This window comes from Anthonomus grandis, chromosome 13 (assembly GCF_022605725.1).
Source record: "Anthonomus grandis grandis chromosome 13, icAntGran1.3, whole genome shotgun sequence".
In the NCBI taxonomy this organism is placed as follows: Eukaryota; Metazoa; Arthropoda; class Insecta; order Coleoptera; family Curculionidae; genus Anthonomus; species Anthonomus grandis.
Window position 1 is genome coordinate 8,296,185 of NC_065558.1, and position 14,916 is coordinate 8,311,100.

The following is a 14,916-nucleotide window of genomic DNA, read 5'->3' on the forward strand; positions in this document are numbered from 1 at the left end:
TTTTTTAATTGAAAACTAAATAAAAAACAACTTTATAAAAGCAAATATAAAGTTTAAAAATTTTTTAAATGCGGGTCCTAAAAAAGAAATATTTGTAGAAATACAGGAAATATCTAAAATAAGAACAAAATTAACAAGAAAAAAGCCAATTTAAAAATCCAGAAAAAATTTTATATTTTTTCAAAGCAACTGAAATAACGTTTACATATTTTCAGGCAAATTTTTCTACTTTTGCAGGTAGTTAATCAACATATCAAATAGGTTGAATTTTTTACTAAAAATAAAATAAAATTATGTATAGGTTTTCTCGGATTCATAGGTATAGTTGGGCACCAAAATGTCTAATAATAAAAAATCTTATTCTTTAAAAATTCGAATTTTCGATGTAATTCTTCCAGAAAATTGGAATTATGTTCAAAGCAACTGAAATTGAAAGCAACAATTTAAGTTGTGTCAATTTTTCCAGATAGTCAATCAATAATACTGTTTTTAGTGAAAAAATAACCTGGAAAAAGAGCATTTTTAAAAATTTCCTGGATTAAAATAAAAACGATCGACGTCTAAGTAATTAAACGTGGACTTCAATTGCCTAGAAGAAATCAGATATTACTCGTGAGGAAATTGAAAAATCAACATTTAGGAAAAACTGAAAAGTAACCTCAACTTGCTGGAAGAAACAAGAAATTACTTTCAGGCAATTCAAACGTGATCATTTAACTTTAATTTTCTGAGAGATTTTTTTTCCATGCAATTTCTACCCGGTTTTCTGTAATTACTTTCTTGTATATAGCGCAGCTTATTGAAAAATTCATTGCCAAAGTCAATTTTTTTCTTTTGTGCAATTTGTACCCGTCCAACTTCCAAAGTTCACAACTCTTACAATGTGTAGGACTTCCAAATATTGTTTTTCCATGCAATTTGTACCGGTCTACCGCATTTGTATTTGTATTAAACTAGACTTCTTATTTGTGCAGTTTGTACGCGCCCCACGACTAAGACATCAAAAATGTCTTAATATCAAAATAAAGAATTTGCATAGATGAGATTTTTATGCACTGAGAAGACTTTTCTACATACTTTGCATAAAAAAGGACCTATTTACAAAATTTAATTGAACATGACTGTCGTTTGTTAGCTTTTTACTAAAAAGGTACTTAAACTAGAAAGTTACAATTTTCTGACGTAAAGGCCCGCGATACTGCCTATAAGTCCTGAAAGTTTCGTATCTGTAGGTTTCGTCAGTCTAAATTTATTTAGGTCTTATGTGCAAGCCAAAAATTGATACAAAATTTAATTGAACATGACTATCATTTGTTGATTTTTTAATTAGTAAAAGTACTCAAGCTAGAAAGTTTAAATTCCCTAACAAAATGGCCTGTGCTATTTCCTATAAGCCTCACAGATTTCGCATCTAGAGATCTCGTTGGCCAAAAGTTATTTAGGTCTTAAGTCCAAGCCAAAAATTTATACACAATTTATTTTAACATGACTGTCATTTGTTAATTTTTTAATTAAAAAGTACTCAGGGTAGAAAGTTAAAATTTTCTGACGTAAAGGCCTGTGATACTGCCTATAAGTCCTGAAAGTTTCGTATTTGTAGGTTTCGTTGGTCAAAAGTTATTTAGGTCTTGAGTGCATGTCAAAAATTGATACACAATTTATTTTAACATGACTGTCATTTAATAAATTTTTAATTAAAAAGTACTTGATCTAAAAAGTTAAAATTTTGTAATCAAATGGCCTATAGTACTGTCTATAAACCCTGAAAGTTTCGTATCTGTAGGTCTCGTCAGTCCAAAGTTGGGCGCCAAAGTGTCTCTTTCTGCTTACGAAAATTTAATTTCACTTAAACATATAAATATTTTAAAATTAATTTTACTTAACAAAACAAGACAAAAATCGACTTTTACATTTTACATCTTTATATAGAACCATGTTAAAAATTTTAGTTTCACATGTTGGGCGCCAAAATGTCTCTGTTTCCTCACGAAAATTTAATTCGACATGAAGATGTAAATATTTTGGCACTAATATTAGCTACCTGGAAAAAAGTCACTTCGAAAGTCGAATAGTCGCCTTACGAAAATTTAATTCCACTTAAACATATAAATATTTTAAAATTAATTTTAGAGGTAAAATTAATTTTAAAATATTAAATTAATTAATTTTACCTCTATAAACAAGACAAAAATCGACTTTTACATTTTATATCTTCATATGGAACCATGTTAAAAATTTTAGTTACACATGTTGGGCGCCAAAACGTCTCTTTTCCCTCATGAGAAAATTTAATTCGACATGAAGATGTAAATATTTTGACACTAATATTAGCTACCTGGAAAAAAAGTCAAATTGGTAATAAAGAATGCCTTATAATAAAATACAATTTAAGTCATATATGTTCAAGTCATTTGTCAAAAGTCAAATTTTGAATTTCTTTTCTGGTGTCTAAATCCATTTGCCGTTGGGTTTGATTTACTTAAAATTTCCAAACTTCCGGAGTAGATTAGGACATCCACATATGGCTTAATATAGACCGAAAGTTTGGCAACTTTCAAATTCTTCTACTCTTAAAACAATTAAAAAACAAAGACTACTTACATCCAAATTGGTACATTTCCTACGACTATCCATGAACTCGCTATGCGCCCTCAAAGCCTGCGCGCATCCCTGCAAATGTACATACAAATCCGCCGAAGACTTACAACGTTGCCTACAATATTGACACCTGGACGCACTAATATTATGCACCGGAATTATCTTAGGAACTTTATCGGTCTCCTTTTTCCCGCACCTCTTTTGATGCTTCGCCTGTTCCGTGAGGCACTTACTCTCATAACCGCACAACTTACACGTGAGGTTACTAGCTGACCCCAACTCCAGTCTTTCCTTAAGACGATCGAAGAACGAGGCATTCTTCTCTTTAAAATTAATAGTTGGCTTATTGAAAAACGACGTGGGAATGAGATCAGGTACTTTGGAGGTCGTGGGGGTTTTGAACACGTCCTCAGAACCGAACAGCGAGGCGAAATCTTTCAGGGCACTATTGGCAGACCGGCTGCAAATATCACTAATGTCCTTGTCGCTCATTATAGGCGATGATTCCTTAGAGGGTGAGGAGGATGAGGGTTGTTGCTTGATGGGGATCAAGTTGGGGATGGGTCTGGAGGGTTTTTTGTTAGTCAGAACGTCCCTGTTCAGGTTGTGAAAGAGTTTCTCGTGTTTGGCCATCTCGGTGTCCCAAGGGGTCTTGAAGTTGCACAGTTTACATTTGGTTTTGATGTAGACTCTTCCATTAGAGTGCTGAACGATGTCGTCCGGATGGATAAAGTCTGATGAGGACTGTTTTGAGGCTGATCCGCTGGTCAATGGGGTCGCTTTCGTTTTCCTGGGGGTGATTTTGATTTTCGGTTTGGACTTTACGAACACCGCCGTGTCTTCTTTTAAGGGTCCTCGGTCCTCGTCACTCTGCAACAAACGAAAGAGTGTTACTACGCCCGAACCGAACGAATTATTGTGATCATGATGATGATGATGATAAGAAAAGCGCAGGAGGTATATTAGGTGGTACCTCTAGGCAGGTACTGCGGGCGCACCTTGCAACTACAACACTGCGTATCGTCAGCGACGATCGTCGTCGCTTTTCGGTTTTTATTTTTTTTTATGTTAGCACACACGGGTTCGATCATTTCCTGCCGCGACCTTCGTGAAATTGGAACAAACGAAATTTTATATAAACCGAGAACCGTGTTGCGATAAGAGCATATTTTAAACGCCGCATGCATATAGGTTTACAGGAAAGGTTGGGTCTCGTTTCATACAGTTTCTTATTGATGATTTAATTAGGGGATCGTGTTTGAGCTCTTGAGGTTTTTTCTTGGGTTTATACACATAGTTGGGCGCCAAAATGTTTGAATTTTATTGCCTTGTAAGTTCTTCTCTGGAAATTAGGATTGGCACTGCAGTTGCGGTCGGGGGAGCTTGGGAAGGGGTACGGGGGGCTAAAACTAAAATTAATTGTATAGATTATGGCTAATGATCTCAGTAGTGTGCGTGTATCGGATAATCAAAATATCATGCAGGATTTGGTAGCTAATTTTATGAGAAACCTATCGGTGGGTCACTTAAATATCAGGTTAATGAATACAGGATTTGATGAATTTTCTTGGTATATGTCACAGTATCCTTTTGATTTTTTTGCCCTTACGGAAACCTGGCTAGACAAAGACTGTGAAACCCAATGATTTAATTTGCCAGGATATAAGTTAATAAGACAAGACAGAGAGGGTCGTGGTGGAGGAATTGCACTATACATAAAAAATTCTGTAACATTTAACAACTTAAATTTGGCTTTTAATAATTTTGAAGTATCATTTACAATTAAAAAACGATCTTTCGCCCTTATTACGATATATCGTGCACCTGCCAATAGTATACCAGCTTTTTTAGATAACTTGGAGGATCTTTTTAGGTTCACTTTATATTTCGATTACGTAATTATAACAGGCGACTTCAACATTGATTGTTTAAAACAAAACACATATTCAAATAGATTAAAACTTATTTTAGAGTATTTTAATGTTTTACAGCGTATTACAGAACCAACAAGAATCAACATGAACACTGGTGATGGTACCCTTATTGATTATATAAATTGCAGTAGCGATTTGGTGTCATTAAAATCAGAGTGGCTTGCCATAGCAGAAACAATCACGGATCATAATATGATTTATTCAATATTTCAATATGATAACATAAAGGTTAAAAAAATTCATGATTTTCAGAGTTTATAACAACATAAATATGGAAAATTTTATAAACGATGGTTTGCTTATAAATTGGGATCAGATGTACCGCCTTATAGATATTAATGACAAAGTGCAGTTTTTTAATGAACATATTTTACAGCTTTTAAATACACATGCTCCGATTAAAAATAAAATTATTAAAGAGAAAATTTACTGTCCATTAATAACCGAAAATATAAAAACTCTTATCAAATTATGTGATCGTGCTCATAAAAAATATCTGAGAAGTAAATCTCAGCTTTTCCAGGTTATAAATTAATATATGCACGAGGTTAGTTTTTAACTAAAAATTGATTATAATTAGGTACAGGTTTTTTTAATACCTAGCTATTGTTGGGCGCCAAAATGTTTGACTTTGTATTGTCTTTCAAAAATAGAAAATATTATTCTCTGGAAATTGGATTTTTAAGTGCAATTCCTCCAGGAAACTAAAATTAATTTTTTTCATAGCAACTAAAATATTTATACAAATTTTCCGGGCAACTTAAGTAATTTTTCCAATTTTCCAAATAGTCAATCGAGAAGATTGAAAATTATTGCAGCTTTCTGAAAAAAAAAATAAGATGGTTCAATAAATTAATAATTTTTTTAAATTTTCTGGAATAGAACCAAATACTGCTTTAACTACCTGAAAAAAAACCCCAAACAAATTGCAAATTTATTTAAAGGTTCAAATTAACATTTTCTTTATGAAAAAAATGTTTCTCTAAAAATTAGAAATTATAGCTTCCAGAAAACTGAATTGATGTTTTTCCCTGGAAGAAACAAATCAAAACTAATTCAACTTCCTGGAAGAAATCTCAACTGCCTGAAGAAAGAACAAAAATATTTCTGTCAATTTTTATGAAAAAAATTGCAGGAAAAAAAATAAATTGTTACTTCTAGACAATTAAAGTTAATTTTTCTATCCAGACATCAACTACTTTTGTTCTTTTGAAGTGTTTTGTTGACATTCTTAGTTCAAATTTTTTTTAGAGAAAATTGCTCCCACATTGTTGGGCGCCAAAATGTTGAAATTTCCATTTCTTTCAGATAAGAAAATTAAAAAGTTTAAGACGTTTTATGTGTCTTTTAAGGATGCACAGTAAGTGAAGAACACACACAAAAAGTGATATATTAACTGGATGAGAAAACATCAGAAAAATTATTTTAACCTGGTGGAAATTGTAAAATAGCTTGACAAATTTACTGCGTTTCCGTTTATTAATTTTTTTTCATTTTTAAGGAGTTAATGTAAATTATACATATTTTCCTAATAATTTAAATTATTCTTCCAGGCAGTTGAAATCAATATTTTTAGAAGGTTGAAGAATTTTATTGTTTCTTTTTTTTTCTTTTGCATCTCTTAGAAGCAGCTGAACATCAAAAAATGATCTTTCACACAGATCAACTAATAAATTACTGCGGTTTTTTGGAAGAAATCTCAACCGCCTGGAATATAAATCAATCCGACAAAAAAAATAATTTCGCATTTTTTTTTAATTTCCAGCAAAAAGAAGGCATTAATAATTGCTTTTTATCGAAACATCAATGCTTTTATTCTTTTGAAGCGTAAGTTTTTGGGTTTCGCTTGATGTTGGGCGCCAAATTGCCTTTTTAAAGTTGCATTTCTTCCAGGGAAAAATTTTTTCGAAAAAATCCACCAGGCAGTTGAAGGCATCCAAGTATCGACTGTCTGGAAAAACAAAAACATTTGGCAAATTTTATTTTTTTTCGGGAAAATGAATTATTTCTTCCAGGCAGTTGAAACCATTTTCCTTATCCAGGCTTAATTGTCTAGAACAGACAAAAAATTAAAATAACTGTCTGAAATAAGTTAAAAAAACATTCAGTTGCCTGGAAGTCGTTGTGCGTTTCCACTTTTTCAGGAGGTTGAATTTCTTATTAAACAACTGCAGCTTCTTGGGAAAAAAATTAAATAGTTCAACTGCCTGGAAAGAAAATTTAATTTTTAATAATGTCTAGGAATAAACGAAAAAACTTAAGAATAATGAAAATATTTTTGCGGTCTTTTATGTTCAAATTGGCATTTACTTTGGGGGGAAAATTGTTTCAGGAAATTGAAATTATGTTTCCTCAGAGAGAAGAATCACAGAGAAATCCCTCCCAAAAATCAGCATTTCCAGAAGATCACTAAGAAATTGTTTTTCTTTTAGATATTCACCTTTCAAGTAGATCATAACTACTTCAACTTACTGGAAGAAATATTATTAGTTGTTGCTTCCAGATAATTAAAGATATTTTTCCATCCAGAAATTGACTTCCGTTGATCTTTTAGAATATTTTGTTTTAATTCCTAACAAGTTTGTCAAGCATGGTGAGAATGCTCCCACATTGTTGGGCGCCAAAATGTTGAAAAAAGTATGAAAAGTGATGGTCACAAGTTCAACTGCTTGGTAAGTTATACATATTTTCCAGAAAATTAAACGTATTTTTTCAGGCAATTGAAAACAATATTCTTAGGAAATGGAATATTTTTTTTTGTTTCTTTTTTTATGTAAACGTTGTAATTTACAAGCAGTTGAGCATCGATCTTTCAAGATTTTTTCCAAGGAAAAAATGTTCGACCTAGGAGTTGATCCAAATATCAACTGCCTAGAAAAAAGAATAAAAATAAAAGGGAATTTTCTAGGGAAAAGAATTGTTTCTCTATGCAGTTGAAAACATTTTTCTTATTTAAACCTCAACTGCCTAGACGAGAAAAAACATGAGATTAACTGCCTGATTAAACAAAAAAGAAATACTTCAACTGCCTGAAAGTCGTTAATTACTTCTTTCAGACGTCAACTGCCTAGAAGAAAGATTTAATAAAGCAATGGAAATTGTTTTTCCCGCTCGCATGTTGGGCGCCAAAATTTATTTATCCAGATATCAACTACTTAAAAAAAACAAACAATGACTTTACCTGCATGGAAAAAATAGATAAAAAAAATCGTTTGTTGGCTGTTTTTTAATTTATTTATTGAAAATTTAGTTCAGTGATTGGACAAAAATCAAAACAGGACTTTAGCTCTCTAGAAATCTACAAAAAATGCTCTAGTTGTCCAAAAAAAAAAACAGGGTACCTCCATCTAATTAAATATGCCGCATGATTGTAGTTTGAACAGGATAGGGTATATGTTAAGGGGAAAATAACTTATTTATTATTTTACAGGCACGAATAATGAGTCACTTATAGTAAAAATTAATTTAGAAAATACTATCTCACACGCTGAAAAATTGAAAAGAATTCATAAGCACGTTCTTACCATACAAAATCGCACCTAAATTAAGCACCTCATATAAAGTTGTACAAAGCGAAAAGTATGTCAAATAGCAAATCTGTTTCTTTTGCAAACCATCAGCAGAGTCAAAGTGCAACGACAATCGTTTTTAATTCGAACCAAACAAGCATAATTTTTATTATTTTTATAATTGAAGCACCTCCGTGCACATCCTGCTGACTGTCCGCGTTTTATATATTCAAAAGACCACCAGTCAGCTCTTGCTAACGTGGTAAAAGAAATTAGAACGAACAGGAATCATAAGAATACGTACAAAGAAGTCGTAAAAAGTGATGGAACGTCTCGACTGTTTATATTCTTGATGATATAAGTTAATTTATTCGCACTTAGACGTAATTATTACGGTTGGAATAATGAATGAATCACGAAAAACAGGGGCGTATCGGTCGTCTTTCTTCCATTTAATAGTGAGGAGTTGAAGTTTACTTTTGTGGTTGTTAGAAGCGATCGACGTAATAGTTTATGTTCTTTTAGCCATAAAAATGGTTCATGTTGATGACGAGTTTATGTATTTACACTTAGACGTAATTATTACGGTTTGAATAATGAATGAATCACGGGGCGTAGATCGCGTTTCTTTCATTTAACCTTGACTAGATAAGAACGCCTATTTTCGGTTATTACAAGATCTAACAACTCTTTACTTTTCCAGGTAAAAATGTGCACCGCCAAATCAAACATCGCCACGATTAGATTAGACGGCGATGAATGATGGTTTTATGATCGATAATGTGTTTTTTCTTATTATTTGTGCTGAGTTACACATCCTTGTTTATCTTGGTTGTTATACAACGTGTCGTAAAGAATTTTGGAAATGTCACGTAGACTTCCTTTAATACAAGAAATAAAGAATAAATAAACTTAAGAGTTGGAGTTTATTTAATTAAATTTCGTATAACATGAGTGTAAGAAATTTGTTTTTTATGTTAGTGATGTGAAACATTTAATTATTTGTTATATCTAACCATTGTTTCAGTGGAATTAATTCAAATTTTTAAATAAATAGAAAAAAATTAGTTAAACTCTTTGGAAGAAACAAGTAACTATTTTAACTGCTTAAAACCTGAATGTACCTGTTAGCAGGATTTTTTATATTATACATGATTTATTCACCTGATGCTAATATGTTCAAACTTATAATCCACTATGCACTCTTAAATAGTTCTTTAATAATTTTGTTATTGGTATAGATAAAATTTCTGCAAGATTTCTTAAATGTTTGTCTATCTACTATTTTTCTTACATCTTTTGGTATTAAATTGAGTATTTTTGGTGCAAGTAAGATATGTGTTACAGCATTATTTAGTTCAGGGTTTTTATGAACAAAGCAACAAACTTCCAATTTAATTTTCTTGCAATAAAAAAATTTAACTGCCTTAAATAGAAATCAACTTATTTGGAACTACTTAAAAGTAAAAGGAAAAAAAGTCTAAAAGAAAATACAGAATTATTTCAATTTTGTGAAAGAAAAATAAAATTCTTAAGAAAATTGGTAAAAAAGCATTTTCTTGTCCTAATAAACACATTTGTTATTTTAACTGCTTGGAAGAAGCATTAAATAATTTCAATTAACTAGAAGAAAGAAAGAAATAAGTTTAATTCCCTGGAATAAACAAAAAATTATTCCAATACCCTAGAAGAAAAAAATTAACTGCGTGGAAGAAATACACAATTACTTCAATTTCTAAAGACATAAAATTATTTTAACTGCCTTTTTTTATTCAGGAAAATCTACGGAAGTCACGCTAAAATTGGCTCATAATAAAGAGTTTTTCACTTGAGGGGTTAAGGGATACTCCAGGTATTTTTGAGCGTGTCAGACACTCAATGACAAATCGTTTGCAGTCGTGTATTTTATCAGAAGGTTGGTATTTTGCTCATTTACTTTAAGGTCGAAATTGTTTATCGAATTAATTGGTTTTTATTTCATGTTGTCGTCCATGGAAGATTTTTAGAATGAGTTAAAGATACTTTACATTTTTCTCGAAAACAAAGCCAGATGTGAAGATAATAAGATAAGATACGAAAAAAAAAGCTGCAAATATATATAAATAAAATAATAAATAAAAAATAAATAATAAATAATAAATAAAAAGCTGCAAAACAATTAATGATTGGCCTTGTTTTTTTTTCAACAATAAGCATGTGGTGCCCACTGACACGCCACTGGACCTAATAATTTCAATCTAGTTACAGCTAAATAAGCGTCTTATAACTTCAAATAGCTGCACCAAATTTCAACCAAATCGGTTTAAGGATAGTTATAGTATTTTTAAAATACCCTTATTTTTTTGAACCTTCATCGCCCTGTATCTCAGAAACAAAGCAACTCCCGACATACGTTCATAGGAACTTTTTTTCATAAAACGACCTAACGATTCACCCTGTATAGTTTCGTACCGTAGTTAGGAAACACCCTGTATAAGAAGACAATACAGGCATTGACTGACCCCAAAAAGTGACGGGAGGGAAGAAAAGTATTAATTATAGAATCGTATAAAATTAGTGGATAAGTAACTAATAGGCATAAGGTTTTTTTTTTCACGGTAGATTTACAGTTAGTTGGTATATTCCAAACTATCACAATCCTCAAACAAAGAATAAATCATTAAACAGATTGTTCTTGCAACAACATTGTATTAATATATTGATAGAATTATTGCGTTATTAGCACATATTTGCCTGGATTCCCTGGATAAAACAAAAAAAAATATTGCCTAAGAGAAAAATAGAATCAATGAATTTAAATTCCTGGATAAATGCAAAAAAATTGTTAAAATTTCTAGAAGACAACATAAAATTAGTGCATTTGTCTGGACACAATAATAAACTGGCATGTCTAAAAATAATCAAAAACTAATTAATCTACTTGAAAAAAAATGTTGAGTGTAAAAATTGAAAAAAAAATCAACTCCCTGGAAGAAACCAATGATGACTTTAACTAACTGGAAAAAATAAAAAAATATATTTATTAAGTTTCTTTTCCTCCCCATTTAAAAGCAAAAGCAGTTTTTCATTTTTTTTAATGCATTTTAGTTTTAAGTGAAATACTCTTTTTTATGAGCTAATCTTAGCGTGATTTCCGTAGATTTTCCTGAATAAAAAAAGGCAGTTGAAATAATTTTATGTCTTTAGAAATTGAAGTAAATGTGTATTTCTTCCACGCGGTTAATTGTTTTCTTCCAGGGTATTGCAATTTATTGCAGGGTATAACAATTTGTTTATTCCAGGGAATTAAACTCATTTATTTCTTTCTTCTAGTTAAATTTCTGTATTTCCTTTTAGGCTTTTTTTTTTCTTTTACTTCCAAGTAGTTCCAAATAAGTTAATTTCTATTTCAGGCAGTCAATATTTTTTCTTCCAAGGAAATTGAATCATGAAGAAAATAATTCAGCTGCCTGGAAGAAATACACAATTACTCTAATTTCTTATTTAAAATAAAATAATGATTTCATCTGCTTGGAAGAAGCATAAGAAGATTGCAATTTCTTAGAATAAATAACCAAATGAATTTATTTTCCTAGAAGAAATAAAACATTATTCCGAGAAAAATGTCCTTATGCGATATTTTAAGGTCGCCAAGACCATAAAAACATTTGTACATAGTTAGTAAAACACGGTGGTGACCTTGACCCAAAAAAATACAAACATTAACAAAATGCCTGTCGAACCTCAGTGTAAAATTCCCATGTTGCACCTCTGGACAGAACTTCTTTAATGACAACTTAATTTATGGATATCTTGGAAAATGTTAAAATTACATAAAAGTTGTATAAGAGTTTTATAAAAGAAATTTCATTCTTTTTCATTTTTATATAAGACAAATTATTGCAGGAGTAAAGGAACTACTTGTCATGCCAAAGATCCATTATCAAAAAGCAAAGGAAACTATTTGTTTAATATATTCCAATTTTCTGGAAGAAAAAAATTTATTTCAATTGCCTGAAAGAAATACAAAATTATTCCAACTCATTGACAAAACGGTGAAACTGGAATTGTAAAACAAAAATCTTTGTTGCACTCAAATAATACTTTTGACAACAAAACCATTGATCATTAATAAAAATCGACTCATATCTGACGCCGAACTTATAAAATGTCTTGATATTTAAGAATCTACGAATTAATGGCAAACATTTGTTGCACTACACTCAATAATTAAAACTAAACTTTTATTAATAATTATAGTAAATCCACCGTTGTTACAACTAAAAAATAAATAACCGAGAGCATTTGTTGTACTATTCTGGTTAAAAGAATGTTTTATTCCAGGGAAATTAAAATCATTTGCTTGTTTCTTCCAGGGAATTGGAAAATGTCTTTATTTTCTTCCAGATTTTTTTTCTTTGTAGTAGTACAGGCCATCGTTAAATTCTTCTAGGGCTGAAAGAATTTTTTTCAATATCTTTCCAAGATTTGAAATCATTTTCTTTCTTCCAGGGTATTGGAATATATTTTTTTAGGAAATTAAATTTTTTTCTTCCAAGTAATTCAGTAATTCTGGATTGTGTACTAGATACTACAGTGGATCATACCTTGCACACTATTTGTAAGATCCCTGTCAAGGCGGTCTTGAAAGCATTGACACTTGTGACGGTCACAGTTTCTTTGGATAAGGTGTTCCATGGATATACCACTTGGTAGGACAAAAAGTTTGAAATTTAGCAGTTTTCTTCTTTTTCAATTTTTTCGAATAACGACATTGAATATACTTTAGGATATTTCTAATTTGACAATTATAATGTCCCTTCAAGATTTTGACAGCCTCTATAAGATCCCTTTAAGTCTTCTTCCTTTTAATTCAGGAAGGATTTTTTGTTACTCTTTTTTCCACCCTCTCTAATATTTCAATTTATTCAATATAATATGGGTTCCACGCTGTAACTCCAGTTTTGGCCTTACATAATTTTTATATATTTTCATTATTATTTCCTTTGAGTGGTCTTTAAATGATTGTTTTATGAAGTAAATAAATGAAATTTTCACAATTCAATTATTCAATTTCTTCTAAGGAAATAAAATAATTTATTTATTTCAGTTAGTTAAACCCTCTTTGTGCTTTTTCCAGGCAGTTGAAATCTCCTTTCCAAGTCTCCCAAGCAGTTAAAGCCTTTTGTTTTGTATTCTTCTCTTTTGGTTGCTTTGCCTTAAAAAAGATATTTATTAAACAGAAATTCGTAGAGACAAGAACCATATTTGTTTTTGCTGCTTTCATAGCACCTCAAAAATTCGCAACTTAAACATATTCCTTTTTAAAGAACTTCTAATTTAATGATCTCGTAGAGACTTTGAACAGATTCTTCTCTTGTTTTAGCAACATCGTGAAACTGCACCAATTAACCAAAAGGTAAAAACTATATAAAATAAATCTCTGATTCTAATTTTAACTAACTGCGCGTGGATTTATTCTTGACTTCTTACGTTCTTGCCGATCGCAGCATTAAAAATAGACGACGAAACCTCTTGACGGGTGGCTGCCGTTGCCAAAATATTCCTGGACCTGTTCGCGTTTTTCCCTCTCCTCCTCCTCCTCCTCGCTTTCCGTACTAGGAAGGAGGACTTGACCCGGTTTCTACAACGACGTGCCCCAAATAGATTCCTTCTATTTTTTTCTTTTAAATTATTCCGCTCCTCTTGCCGTGTGGTGATGTCACAAACAGAGAGATAAATCAGGTTATGTAACGACTGTATTCCCGTAAAATGTTCAACCAGTTCAGCAGTGAATAGATCGAAATGTGTAAAGGTTGGAGTTGTTGAGAACTTCTTCTTTAAACAACGATTTGACTTCATTTAGATTTAGTTTTAGGATCTATTGATAATTTTTTTTCAGGCATTGTTTCTTCTCAGACATTAAATCGGTTTTTATTCCTACAAGAAGTGGATCATTTCTGTGACTCCTTTTTCAAAAAGGAATCATTCTTGACTGTTTTTTCCAAGATGACCTTCATCCGCTATTTTGATACTTGCACGAACTGTCATTTCCACGTCAAAAGTCACATGATTATTTTTCTTAAAGAGTTGAGAACATATTTGTATGGCAATTGTTTAAAAATAACCTCACTTTGCACTGCACCAAGACGAGTAGTAGATGAGTTGAAAGATATTTCTTTCTCAAACACTCTCAATTTTTGCAAAATTGAATATTCCACTTATGTAAAATTTAATTTCCTTTGAATTCTTTTTGGTGTCAATATAAGTTTAAAACAGAGATATTTTTTTTTAATTGATTGGAATTATTGGTTTTATTTCTTCCAGGCAGTTGAAATTATATTTTCTTTCTTTTTTCATCCAGACAAAACGTGAACTAACTTTTTTCCCCTTTTTAGGTAGTTCATGTCCTCGTCTGTTTTCTTCTAAACAGTTTAAAGAGGCATTTTCCTTGGTTTCAACTACGGGGAACAATTTAACGTCATTAATGCCTAAATATCCTTGAAATTGTAAATTTCTAGAGTAGGTTGGTTCACAGCGATCATACTTATGTCCTAATATCCCAACTAAATTTTAAAATATTGGGCTTTGAAGTGGGTGGTTTGGAAATTTTTTTTTGTTTCTTCCTGGGAATTAAAATCGTTTGTTTCTTCTTCTTCTTATTGATTTGGAATATTCTTTCAGTTTCCTTCCATGGAATTTAATTTTTTTTCTTTCAAAAAGAAAACAACAGTGACTTGTAATTATCTGGAAGTAAAAAAAAATGCAGCTGCCATGATGGAATCAACAGTGGTTACTTCTAACTGGAAAAAAAAATTCCTTGAAAAGAAATAAAAAAATATTCCAATTTCTTGGAAGAAAACATTTTTTTAACTGCCTGGAAGTAATATACCATT

At 31.1% G+C, this 14,916-nt stretch overlaps 1 protein-coding gene across 5 annotated transcripts in view; it reads right to left on the reverse strand.

Annotated features, from left to right (window-relative positions):
* Positions 1 to 14,916, reverse strand: part of LOC126743997 (zinc finger protein 236-like) — a 168,516-nt gene that overhangs the window by 36,167 nt on the left and 117,433 nt on the right. For all 5 annotated transcript variants that reach the window (XM_050451300.1, XM_050451301.1, XM_050451302.1 and 2 more), the window contains one exon: positions 2,602 to 3,468. In XM_050451300.1, coding sequence (XP_050307257.1) covers positions 2,602 to 3,468 — 867 coding nt within the window. The remainder of the gene's footprint in view (positions 1 to 2,601; positions 3,469 to 14,916) is intronic.